The 12,401-nt window shown below is 39.2% G+C and overlaps 2 gene segments (V, D, J or C); both read left to right on the forward strand.

The window, feature by feature from the left end:
* The window catches only part of LOC117022730 (T-cell receptor alpha chain C region-like), a 326,986-nt gene that overhangs the window by 204,837 nt on the left and 109,748 nt on the right, over nt 1–12,401 (forward strand).
* Nucleotides 1–12,401, forward strand: part of LOC117022729 (T cell receptor delta constant-like) — a 49,238-nt gene that overhangs the window by 8,805 nt on the left and 28,032 nt on the right. The window contains 1 exon segment of the C gene segment in view: nt 5,384–5,407. Within this exon segment, the coding sequence occupies nt 5,384–5,407 (24 nt within the window).

The following is a 12,401-nucleotide window of genomic DNA, read 5'->3' on the forward strand; positions in this document are numbered from 1 at the left end:
TGGACTCTTTTCAATGATCGGGTACTTCCAAGCTCCAGAAAGACTATGTGAATATGTTTTCAAAATTAGAATATGTTTTCAAATTTTTTTTGGGGGGAGGGGTGCAAAGCATTACACATCTTCTATGGAGAGAAAACTTGTCATTACCAGGAATAACAACCAAAATCAGTTGTATTTCCAACCAACTGACTGAAACCAGAGGACTAAGCCAAGTATTGTGCTTTTACCACAGTGAACCATAGAGAAACTGAGGTTCCCTGTTAGGTAGAACAAAAGGAGAACCTGCATGTACGATCAGTGATCTTTCTCCAGCTGGGTCTCCTTCTCCCAGGCCTACACCTCTACCCTGATCAGACTGGGGACTACACTCCTATTCTCATGTGAAACACAACCTCTTCACTTTGCTCCTTTGAATTTCCCAGTCTTTTCACCTTCCAACTTACTGCATCCAGAGCTGGTTGGGCCAAAGCATGAGGAGAGATGTGATGAGGGCCCTAAGAAGTCAGTCCTGAGTGACCCTTCCAGAGTCTTGTTGGGCACATGGATTGTTGTGAATGACAGCTGAGTGGTCAGAACGTCTAACTCACACCTGCTTCTCAGGAGGAGCTGACCATCCATCATGGTCTCTTTTCTTAGCCCTTGACTTTTAGGATATTGGAGGAAAGAGACAGAAAGAGTAAAACACGTACTCATGCAGAAATGAAAGAAAGATGGGAGTGAGCTTTTCTCTGAGTTCCAGATAATTACCTTCTATAATCCTTAGCACATTTGCAGATCCATGAAAAAAACATCTCCATTGTGTTAACAAAAGTTTCATGGCACAATTTAAGTAGGTGTATTTTCCTCTCTTAAATAGGTGTCAATACAGTGCCGATAGGTAAAGTGATATACAAAAATAAATATGCTTAATCATTCACAAAAATATTAATATGTGTTTAACTTAAAACCAATAATCTGAAAATTGTCCCTAACTTTCGCAAGATCCTTTCACTGATCTTAAAATGAACAAGTTTAAAAATTTGGTCTAAAAAGTATATTTTGATCTATAAACTGTACATATGTTTTTATCTGTGAGTTCTTTTAGTAGTAAAAACAGCATGGGCTCTGGAATTAGACCAAAATTGGCGAGAATCACGCCTCATTTATTCATGTGGGTCCTTGAACAAGGTTGCTTAATTTCTCTAAACCTCTTATTTCCTCACCCATAAAATAGAGATAATAATACCTATTTCATAGAGTTATTACAAGGATTAAATTAAATCATTGCTAGAAAGCGCCTGGCATATCTAGGTGACCGGCACACCAAAGATGATCAATAATGCTAATACTGCATCCCCCTCAACTCTTAATGGTCAAAAGGAGGGTGGGTTTTATCCAGAAAAGAAAAGAATAAAAGATCTAGAATGGGAAGGAACACTGACAACCCTCATTTTTCCAAACCGAGAAATCCAAATGTGCTGCCAGTACATTTTTCATAAAAATAGTTCATCAGGATGTTCTTCCCATAGAACCTAAATTCTTTCCCCGCACTAATGATAGTGAAAGTCTCAAAGACAAGTCCATCATTGTGACTGTCTGGCTCCCCAATGACACATGGCTTCTTCATTGCCCTTTGTCTGTACCAGATGAAGGTGGCCCAGTCCAGTCCAGCTTTCCCAGAAGTAACAAGGAGAATGAAATTTTTTATGCCAAATCTCTTTTCAATAGACTTGGTTCAGATGTCTTAAGACAATAGCTGGACAAGGGAGTCTCAATTTGCAGAAAGTTTGTCCTTCTCCAGCTTTGAAGACGCTCTCCTGCAGGGCCTCCCCAGTCTCAGGATACGTTTCATTAACGCACCCTTTTAGGAATAGCGAGATCTTTTCCGTCCTTAAAAAAGGAAGCTATAAAGTTTAGTTACTAACCTGTGAGGGGTGACATTTTCCATCGTCATGCTGCCCATGCAGTCTACATGGGGTTAGTTCTCACTATGGTACTTGGCCAAGAAAACCAAACTCCCCTACGTAAATCCCAAGTATAAATAACCTCATTTCAGACGTCTGGGTTCTTCCATTAAAGAACTACGGGTATATTATCCAGGGGATCTGGGAAGAAAAAGCAGAGAATCAGAGCTTCTCTATGCCGGAAATGCATGCATTTGATGGAAGAAGATTGTGAGGGTATCTGTGCTAAGTCACATGCTGGAAAGAAGTGATCTAAGATCTGATGAAACTTCCACTCGCTAAGAAGAGCTCGCAGCCTGTTGGAAAAAAAAATTGTTTCGGAGTCAGAATTCTTACTTCTTTTTGTCAGTTGTTAGATAAGTCAGTTACTTCTTTAGATAAGTCAGTTAACCTCTTTGAGCATCAGATTCTCATCTATACAGTAGAGAGTTTATATTAAATGATCTCGAAGTTTCCTTCAGCACTAATAAGCTCTAAGTCTCTGCCCAGCAAGAATGAAGAGAAAGCAACCGTGGGACAAAGGAGATGTAATTTGACAGATTCCTAAGATTGGGAAGCACAGATTCCTGCCTAGCTTTGACCCAATAAGAATAAAATCAAACAAAGAACTAAACAAAATACACTCATGATTAATCAAACGGAATTGAAAGTCACTGCTAACCTCACACCTACCATGCTTTGCCTCCAGCTCATCTCCCTTGGGACACTCCTCCTCCTCTTTAATGCTTCATCATGATTCTTAAAAACTGTGATCACTCAAGGTTGAAGCTTTTAATCTCTCATGTATAAAAGGATATGCAAATGGAGTTCAGTTTCCTGTTGAGTCTCTGCCAAGGTCTTAGCCTGGCAGTTCTGGGAAAGGAGCCAAAGACCTCATATTTCTTGGCTGTTAACATTCTCCCGTCTGTGCTCAAGACAGCAGCCTGGGATTCAGGCTGTGGCTTGTCTTTAGTCTTACACTCTCTTAGGTTTTCTAAAGTAACTCGTTAGAATGTTTCTGCAAGAAAGTAACTTGGCTCCCAAGTAACCAGACAGAAGATTATCTGGTTATATTTGGGGACAGTAAGAAAAAGACCAGGAAGTCTATGTTCGTATATAATAGACTCAGAATTCAATCCTGTAGTCTACCTGAAGTACTGATATTCGTTAGATCTTAAGCAAAGCTTGCATATAAGTCATTGGTGTCACCAACACAGGGTGTCACACATCACACATACACAGGGTGAAAAAGGCAAGGTCCTCAGGTATAACAGCCCTGTACAGCATTCAGAAACAAACCAAAACGTGAAAAACACAAGACATCTCAATGCGTTTCTGAGCCAGAGGCTCTGCTAAACAGCAGAATCAGGGCTCAGACTACTTGTCCCCTGTATCTCCTGACTGAACTCACACAAAATAGCAGCTGCCATTTTTATTCAACACACAGCATCCCAGACCCAAGTTCACTGAAATGTTGTTACCACTATTCTGATGGAAAATTATATGTTCCAAGCTATGTTAAATCTGACCATTCATTAAGGATGGAATTTCCTCTTTTGCTGTAAATGCTCTGGCTTATTTGCATTTTCTAGTATTTCCCTTCTGAAGCTAACTCCCAGAGGGCTTTCCTGTGCATTGTCATTTCCATTACAAGGTCAATGTACAAGTTAAATTTTTAAATTTCTTTGGAAAGCTCTATGGAGAAATTTTTTCTTCCATTTCTCTGTTATCCCAGGCAGCTATCAAGAGCAAAGAGCTCAAGCTTGAGCTACCTTGGGACAGTCGACATCAGTAAAAATGTTCTCCATGTTATTGTTCCATACCCAATCATTCACTTAGCGCCTCCTGCAGCATTTATTTATAAATATCTTTCTTTCTCTATTCTTGATCCTTTAGCCTCCACTTTATAAAATCATACCTTTTCTTTGAAATCTCCTCTAAGAGTATTGATACTCTACAAACTTTTTACCTCTCATTTCTCCCTCCCCTCCTCCTTCACCTGAACCCTACACTGTCCAGCAATGATCCTTCCCAGACCATTTGCATCTCAACAGGGAAATGATGCAAACCAGGTCTCTTCCTACTTCTGTTCTTTGCATCCTAGCCCTACCCAAACTCATGCACGTCTGAAAGTCAGCACCACCTTGTGCCATTTGGGGGCATTTTTCTCAGAGATCTGTTCTCAGAGCAGCATTTTGGGATTGCGCCTGAATGTCATTGATGTTAGGGCCCTTGACGGTGCCTGACTCAGAAAGACTCAGAAGATTCTACCTAAATTCACGTCCAGCTACTTCATCACTATAATATGCCATTGAAAAGACTGAGAAATTGGGCGGCAGGTTTGCTCAGTAGTTAGAGCACAGTGCTCATAACAGCAAGGTCGCTGGTTCAATTCCCACATGGACCAGTAAGCTGCGCCCTACACAACTAGATTGAAAACAACAACTTGACTTGGAGGTGAGCTGCAATCCCCACAACTAGATTGAAAACAACAACTTGACATGGAGATGATGGGTCCTGGAAAAACACACTGTTCCCCAATATTCCCCAATTAAAAAAAAAAAAAGAAAGAAAGAAAAGAAAAGAAAGGATTGGGAAATCTACATATCACTCCTGTAGAGGCTCAGAACTGAATATTAGATTCTGTGGAATATGTGCATCTTATGAAGCTCCAGAGTAAAGGCTTAAATGCACCAGTTCTGTGGTCTATAATGGGAGCTGCCCAAATCATATGCCTTCGATGGAAGAAGCATTGTTACCTTAGACAACTCCAACTCTCTGGTCTACTTTTGCACTCCTAATACCACACCTCATTCTACCATGTATTTATGGCAGACCTAGTCTACTCAAAAATAACCTAGAACAAGTCAACATAATCTAGTGCTAGTCTGGAAGCTCAAGGTAAAAGTAAGTGAATCTTACATACTTTAAAAAAAAAGTAAGTAAGACTCCAGAGTAAAATCTTTCCCTTTTTTCAATGCAAAAGATTCTAAGAACTATGTATAAACAGGTCTCTAATCACCCTGTATTTCCATTTGGATATATTTCTACCAGTTCCTGTACATTGTTTCTGCATATGAAGAATTCAGTGGTGAAAACTGAGACTTTATCCTACATACACTAATCAACTCAGCTATCAGTACAGATAGATTGCTTGCCAAGAGGGGTTAACATGTTTTTGCCACGGCTTTTTGGTATCCACACCCCAAGCCATCTGGTCTCCAACACATCTGGAGGAAGGATCTTGTCATTCAGCATTGTTTATACCATCACACTGATCCTGGTAGTCAGACCTGACTATACACAGATTGACTAATCAACCTGGAAAAGCCCCTGTTCTAAGAGAGACGTGGAAAGTGGTGGGACAGATAGAACCCAAGTACTGGGAAACTGCTCACGTCCGCTGCTGACTCAATCTTCTCACCAGCTGCCTAATCCAACAGATGCATCTTCCTTATGAGGCACTGGAGACCCAGAATGTCCACATCCTGTGGTTCCCTATACCCTTCACACCCCACATTTGAGTTCCTTTCCAATTCAGAGAACAAAACTGCTGGCTTTGGGCCAGTTCACAACAGATGTGGGTCTCAACTGCCAACTACTCAGGAAGCATCCACCAGGGTAAGGCATGAGAATCAGCTTCTTAGATATTCCCATCCTGTGATTCCTTCAATTGTCTAACACCTGCTCAAAGAGAGAGACTAGGAGACTTTCTCCTAAGCATCTTCAGGGATTTAATGCTTCCTGTTGGAAATTAAGAAGTGTGAGAGTTAAGGGAATTGTTGGAAAGTAGGTATTACAACTTTACACGTACTTTAGGAAAACCTGAAAATCTACCCAGAACTTTGACGTAATGCCTTCCTGTATCACTGACCTTGCCCATCTCCCTCTCTGAATCCCACGTGGTGATCACACACTGGGTAGGAATTCAAAGCCATGGGCAGCAGGACATTTCCACATGTAGGACAATGGTGATAGGGATTCTGCTAGCCATAAATCATTGCTAGTTTGTGCCAGGCCTTGCAAAGATGTCCTTATACTACAACTCTCTATAAGAGATTGTACCCTGGCTTTCCCTAAGTCTGTAGCTTTATTTTACTTCCCACCCACCCCACCCCCAAGAAAATGGTCCCTGCTGTGCACTGCCTTCTTAGTATAACAAAGAAAGATGGGAAGGGCAAAGACCAAGTGCAGGGAGAGAAACCAAGACATTAGTACCAGGGAAAATACTGTTGCAGACTCAGTTTTATCACTTGAATTGATACTAACCTGATCTCTCCAGAAAATCTAAAGGTCAGTATTAGGAGGAGTGTTTTCTTAGGATCTCTGAAAGAAAATAGTATGAGAATTCAAGGAGTACAGAATCCTTGAATCCTGCAGAATCCATAAAAAAGTGCTTAGCTGTGGCTGGAATAATCCAAAGTCTTGGCAATAGCTAAGGGAGGCTGCCAGCTGCCAACCCTCTGCAAACTGTAAAGTAGGTCACCCAATCTCATCTTTCTGTGCCCTCTCCTCAGAAAGCCTATCCCTCATATGCTTTCATTCTATTCCCACTGAAACCATCAGGAAATGATCTGAAACCAATTCATATTACAGTTGACCCTTGAACAATGTGGGGGTTACGGGCACCAACCCCCGCCCAGCCAGAAATCAGTGCATAACTTTTGACTCCCCCAAAACTTCATAGTCATCCCTCAGTACCTGAGGGAGATTGGTTCCAGAACCCTATCTATACCAAAATCTGAGGATGCTCAAGTCCCTTATATAAAATGGCACAGAACAATGCATACAGTCAGCCCTCCAAATCCATGGTTGGTTGAATCTCTGGATGGATACAAAGGGATGGCTGTATATTTGTTGGGGGGAAAAAACAAAACATGTATAAGTGAACCCACGAAGTTCAAACCCGTCTTATTCGAGGATCAACTGTGATTTGTAAGTAATGAAAATAAATGGAGGCTTTAGCTTTTCTGAAATTGGGGTGGGAGGGAGGCAGCATTGTATTTTAATAGAGATAATAGCCATAAGCTAAAGACTAAAGGAACCATGGCAGAATTTTCAAAGCTGGAGGATCACTGCCCAAAATAAAACAGGGAACTTTGTTCTCTCTTTTTTGAAGTCTCAGTGTGGATCATACAAGGAGAGTTTGGAGTTTGCCAGAGTGGGCACTTACCTTCCCATGTCCAGGAAGAGGCGCAGCCCACAGACAGAGCACATTAACCTGTTCATTGCAGCAGAGGGCAGAATTAGTGCGGGGGGGCTAAAGGGGGTGAGATATCTGGAAAAAGAGATTTCATTTCAGCAACATGAATAACTTGGAATATTTGAAAGCCATTCAGCAGTAAAACAAGCATCCTTGTCAGAAAATGAGTTCAAGTGGATGACTGCCCTGGGAAGGTTGTCTACATTGGCTGAGAGCTAGAATTCATTACAGAATTCTCTGTTGAAAAAAAAAAATCAAGCCTGCCACCAAAGAGCAGCTACAGTGGCTATTTCAGTGTATTCCTTCTCTGTTTTTTCCAATGTGTAGATTTTTACATGCTCTGTATATGTATCATACTCGGTGAACACATTTGTATCTTTCTAAACATTGTATAATCAATTTTCTATGTTATTAGATACTTTTCCTAATCAGTATTTTTAATAAGGCACATTAATATTGTTTCTGGGAACATATCAAAGTTTACTTAATCAGTTCTCTTATGACTGAGAGTTTAGGCAATTTCAACATTTTTCCTATTATAAAAATTTCTGTGGTGAACATATCTGTACTTATAATGTTTTCATTATTTAAAATTATCATATATGTACATGAGGAAATTATATATACATATACATACATATAAGCCATACATATATATATATGAAATCCTAAGTCTCCATTTGCTCAAATAGACGATTCTAGGTTTTTCAACAACTTGAATATATAAACCCTTAGGGTTATAGATGAAACTGTCAAATTCTACTTTAAAAAATTGTATCTATTAATTTAGTTACACATGCATATTGTAAATCACATACTATATAAAATTGTATATTAATTTTGAAATACTGCTTTTTTCATCCTCATAGTTCCTAAATTTTATTCAAATTCCTCACAGGCACCTCAAATTGATATATTTGTCATTACTAGAACTGCTGTTTTAAATCTTCAAACATTTTTCCAAAGCATATCAAACTCACTTGTATCTAAGTTGTTTGAATCGTAGCATGTTATGAATACACATATGAAGCTATCACTAAACACATTTTTAAATCACAAGATCTACTCACATAACATCAAAATGGTTGTTTTGCTATTTATTTTGTATGTGATATTCTTTTTTTTATGAGTTTCAGGTGTACAAAACAATGCAATAGTTAGACATTTACACCCCTCACAAAGTGATAACCAATCTACTACCCCTCTGACATCATATATAGCTATTACAATTCCATTCCCTCTATTCCCTATGCTGTACACCACATCCTGTGTAAGTGATATTCTTGATCTTCACACAAAACATTTACTTTAAAAGATGTGTTTAAACAATATCAAACACTTATAATTTTGAAGGCATACTCCCAAGAATAGTTACTAAATTTTTGTTAAATTATGTAGTCATCTTTTTTACTAATCTCATCAGCTGACTTCCATAAGCATCTATGAACAAGCATTGATTAAGATCATTTCAGAATAATGTGTCTTCACTACTTAACTGTGCAAAATAAAATAATGACATGAAAGTAATATTGCTTTTTGTAACTTTTGTAAGGAATTAAATATAAGGGACTCTCTATTCTCTAAGGAAAATAAACCTCATTTTATATTCAAACATATACAGTATTTTCTCACAGTGAATTCCACAAAGTGAAAATATTTGCTCAAACTAGTATGAATATTTTTACCATCTTGATATTAAGTAATTGGCTTCTAATAAAAATATAACTATTTATATTGTTACCATTTTGCCAGCATTGGAAACATCACCTTTTATGACAAAAGCTTTGCTTAAATATCTCTCAAAAAAAAATGGTTTGTTAATGTTCTATTTACACTTTTATTACTAGAAGGTTAAAACATTTTTCCAAGTTTGTTAACCAATGACTGACTTTCTCATTTTTTTCTACACCCATTTATTTTTTTAGGTTCTTAGTGCTTTACTTATGGATTTGTGTGATTCTAATAATTTTGTGCCTCTGAGTTTTATAGCATTTAACCACAATAACAACATTGAAAGATTTCTGAGGTATTCTGAATGAGTGGTAATGGCAAAGTGCCAAGAAAAGAAAAAAGGAAGAAGAAAGTTTTTGTACTGCTATGTTTCACTGTGACATTTACCACGGAGGTTGAAAATGTATTAAGCCTTTGTCCAAAAACACCCACCTGTGTCCCATTATGTATGTTTTAGCATCAGGAGGAATCCTCTGAGTGTCATGGGGAAATAAAATATGAGCTTCATTGCCCCCTGGCCCCCAGATTCCTTTTTTTAGGAGTTTACTCCATATTGTCTACTGCAATGGTTTCAGAATGTGAACAAGTATCACCAAAGTCATTAGTAACAAATAATCCCAACCACACACTTTAACATTCATTAACTATACACATGGAAATGTAAAAGAGAATATCATGGAAGAAGTAAAGGGAATGGGACCGACAATATCCTGGGTTGAACCCATGTGTGTCCAATGTACATAACTCCTCTCTTCAATGAGCTCAATGCCTAGTATAAAACATGTACTAAATGCTAAAACATGTACTTAAAATGTACAAAAATGCTTAGATAGTGGTTGTTGTGAACTGAATTCCATCTCATTGGAATATGACTTGCTTACAGAGTACAAGTCATTTTTTTTCCTTTTTATTTATTTATTTAAATTTATTGGGGTGACAATTGTTAGTAAAATTACATAGATTTCAGGTGTACAATTCTGTATTACATCATCTATAAATCCCATTGTGTGTTCACCACCCAGTGTCAGTTCTCCTTCCATCACCATATATTTGATCCCCCTTACCCTCATCTCCCACCCCCCACCCCCTTTATCCTCTGGTAACCGCTAAACTATTGTCTGTGTCTATGAGTTTTTGTTTCTCATTTGTTTGTCTTTTTCTTTTGTTGTTTTTGGTTTATATACCACATATCAGTGAAATCATATGGTTCTCTGCTTTTTCTGTCTGATTTATTTCGCTTAGCATGATACTCTCAAGATCCATCCATGTGGTCCCAAATGTTCCTATATCATCTTTTCTTACCGCCAAATAGTATTCCATTGAGTATATATACCACAACTTCTTTATCCATTCATCTATCGAAGGACAGTTTGGTTGTTTCCATGTCTTGGTCACTGTAAACAAAGCTGCAATGAACATTGGAGCACACGTGTCTTTATGTATAAATGTTTTCAGATTTTTTGGGTAGATACCCAGGAGAGGGATTGCTCAAGTCATTTTAAATAATGTATTTCTACAGGCCATACTATAAACAGATCCAGAAGGGAAACTCTGACCCTGAATTACCAAACCCTAGCAGTTCATGTGCGTTGTTCTGGTGAGAAAACTGTTGAAGTGAGGGAGTAGAGACAACACGAAGGTTGTCATTAGGCAGCACTGGAAAAATAGCCCAGTGACATAATGAGGAGTACACACTCTTCATAAATAAAACCTAAGCTATCAGAAAGTCACAAGTAAGTAAACAGATGTTGGGAGGGAAATTTTTTGTTGAGTAGAGTTAGCTGGGAAGAGCTTCTGGAGATAAATTTTGAGTGTGTCCTTGAAGATGGAAGTGGAAGACCTAGCACCACCGGGAATATTATTTCAGAATTAAGGCATCTCCCTCTCTGACTTAATGCCACCAAGCAGTCTCCTCGATCCAGAGCAAAGACACAATTTATCCCTACCCACTTAAAGAATGTGTTTTTGAAACATATTTGCTGGGAACTAAGCAATATTTCTATTCACTTCAGGATCAATCAATGTCAATCCCATAGATCTGAGAGTTTATAAAGCCTGGGTTCTCCTTCGTTCTTCTCTTGACTCTACTTACATTTGATCCAAGAACACAGGGGATTAATCCCTTCATCCTGGGATTACAATCACCAGTTAGCACACCAAATCTAATTGCTCTTTTTAAGTCTAGAAGAGCAAAAGTACTGCACAGGGGAAGAAAACTATACTTAGGCCTCTTCCCAGATTGTCCAAAATAACTGGGTTTATGGCTTTTAAAGGATAGAATACATCAACTCAATCAAAATAACATTAGATCAAAATGCCCATTTTCGGGGAAATATATAATTCACAAAAAGAACACTTTTAATGAAATTCTCATTTTTAGTGCAGAAATGGAACATATCTTTGGATTACGTTTTCTAAAAGCACACTCTTTTAAACATTAATTTTTCAGTATATAGTGACGAGGTTATAACATTTTTTTCTGTGATAGCAGACTGGAAGTATTCACAGTTACCAAAAAAAGGAAATATGACTAGCTTCCTGCTTCACACAAGAAATCATGCAGAAAAAATATAATCCAAGCCAAAAAAAAAGTTTTATTCTTAGCAAGATGGCGGAGTATATAAACACTGAGCCTGCATCCTTCCGTGAACACATTAAAATTACAACTAAATTATAGAACAATCAACCTGGAGAACCATCTGAAGCCTAGCCAAACAGAAGTCCTATAACTAAAAATACAAAGAGAAGCCACAACGAGACTGGTAGGAGGTGCAGAGACACAAAACAGGCCCCAAACTTCCATGTAGCAGTTGAGAATCAAAAGGGCAATATCGGCTGTGGAGCTTCCCCCCAGAGGAGCAAAGGACCCCAGCCTCCCACACCAGGTTCCCCAGCCTGGATTACAAATGCCTAGAAGAAGAGCCTCTACAATATCTAGCTGTGAAAAACAGTGGGGATTCCGACAGTTTGGTGGGATGGAAGGCAGCAGGAAACCCAGATGTCCTTATAAACAGCTCGCACACAGACTCATCCACTCGCAATCACTCACCTTAAGCTCCAGCGGAGAGACGGTGACTCTGGGGGGTCTCAAAGACATACAGGAGGGAAGCAGACTGAGGTGTGTGGGTTTAGGGACAGGAATGGAGGACAGTCGGCATTTTCCCAGTGAGAGGTCCTCCTTCCGTGCAGCCAGCGGGTGGACGCCATCTTGCTTGTATTGAGCCCACCCCCCACAGGCCAAATCTAAATCTGATTGGCCAGATGAGCTCTGCGGCTCTGCCCCACTGACTCAGCTGGAGGCACTTTCTCCTGAGCAGACAGCCCTGCCCATTTTGCACTTTTTCTTAGAAAACTATCAGAGTCCAGCAGGCATCACGTAAGTGGCAACTGGCCTCAGTATACTCTGAGACTTTTGCTGAGTCGCTCCAAACTCAGCACTTGCACCAAACTGGAATTTACATTAACCTGGTGAACAATTCTTTCCATTCTAGTGACTCCCTGAGCCCCTGCCTCACCCAACTTGCCTACTGCACGAGGCTTTATCT

The sequence above is a fragment of the Rhinolophus ferrumequinum genome, chromosome 6 (assembly GCF_004115265.2).
Source record: "Rhinolophus ferrumequinum isolate MPI-CBG mRhiFer1 chromosome 6, mRhiFer1_v1.p, whole genome shotgun sequence".
Lineage (NCBI taxonomy): Eukaryota > Metazoa > Chordata > Mammalia > Chiroptera > Rhinolophidae > Rhinolophus > Rhinolophus ferrumequinum.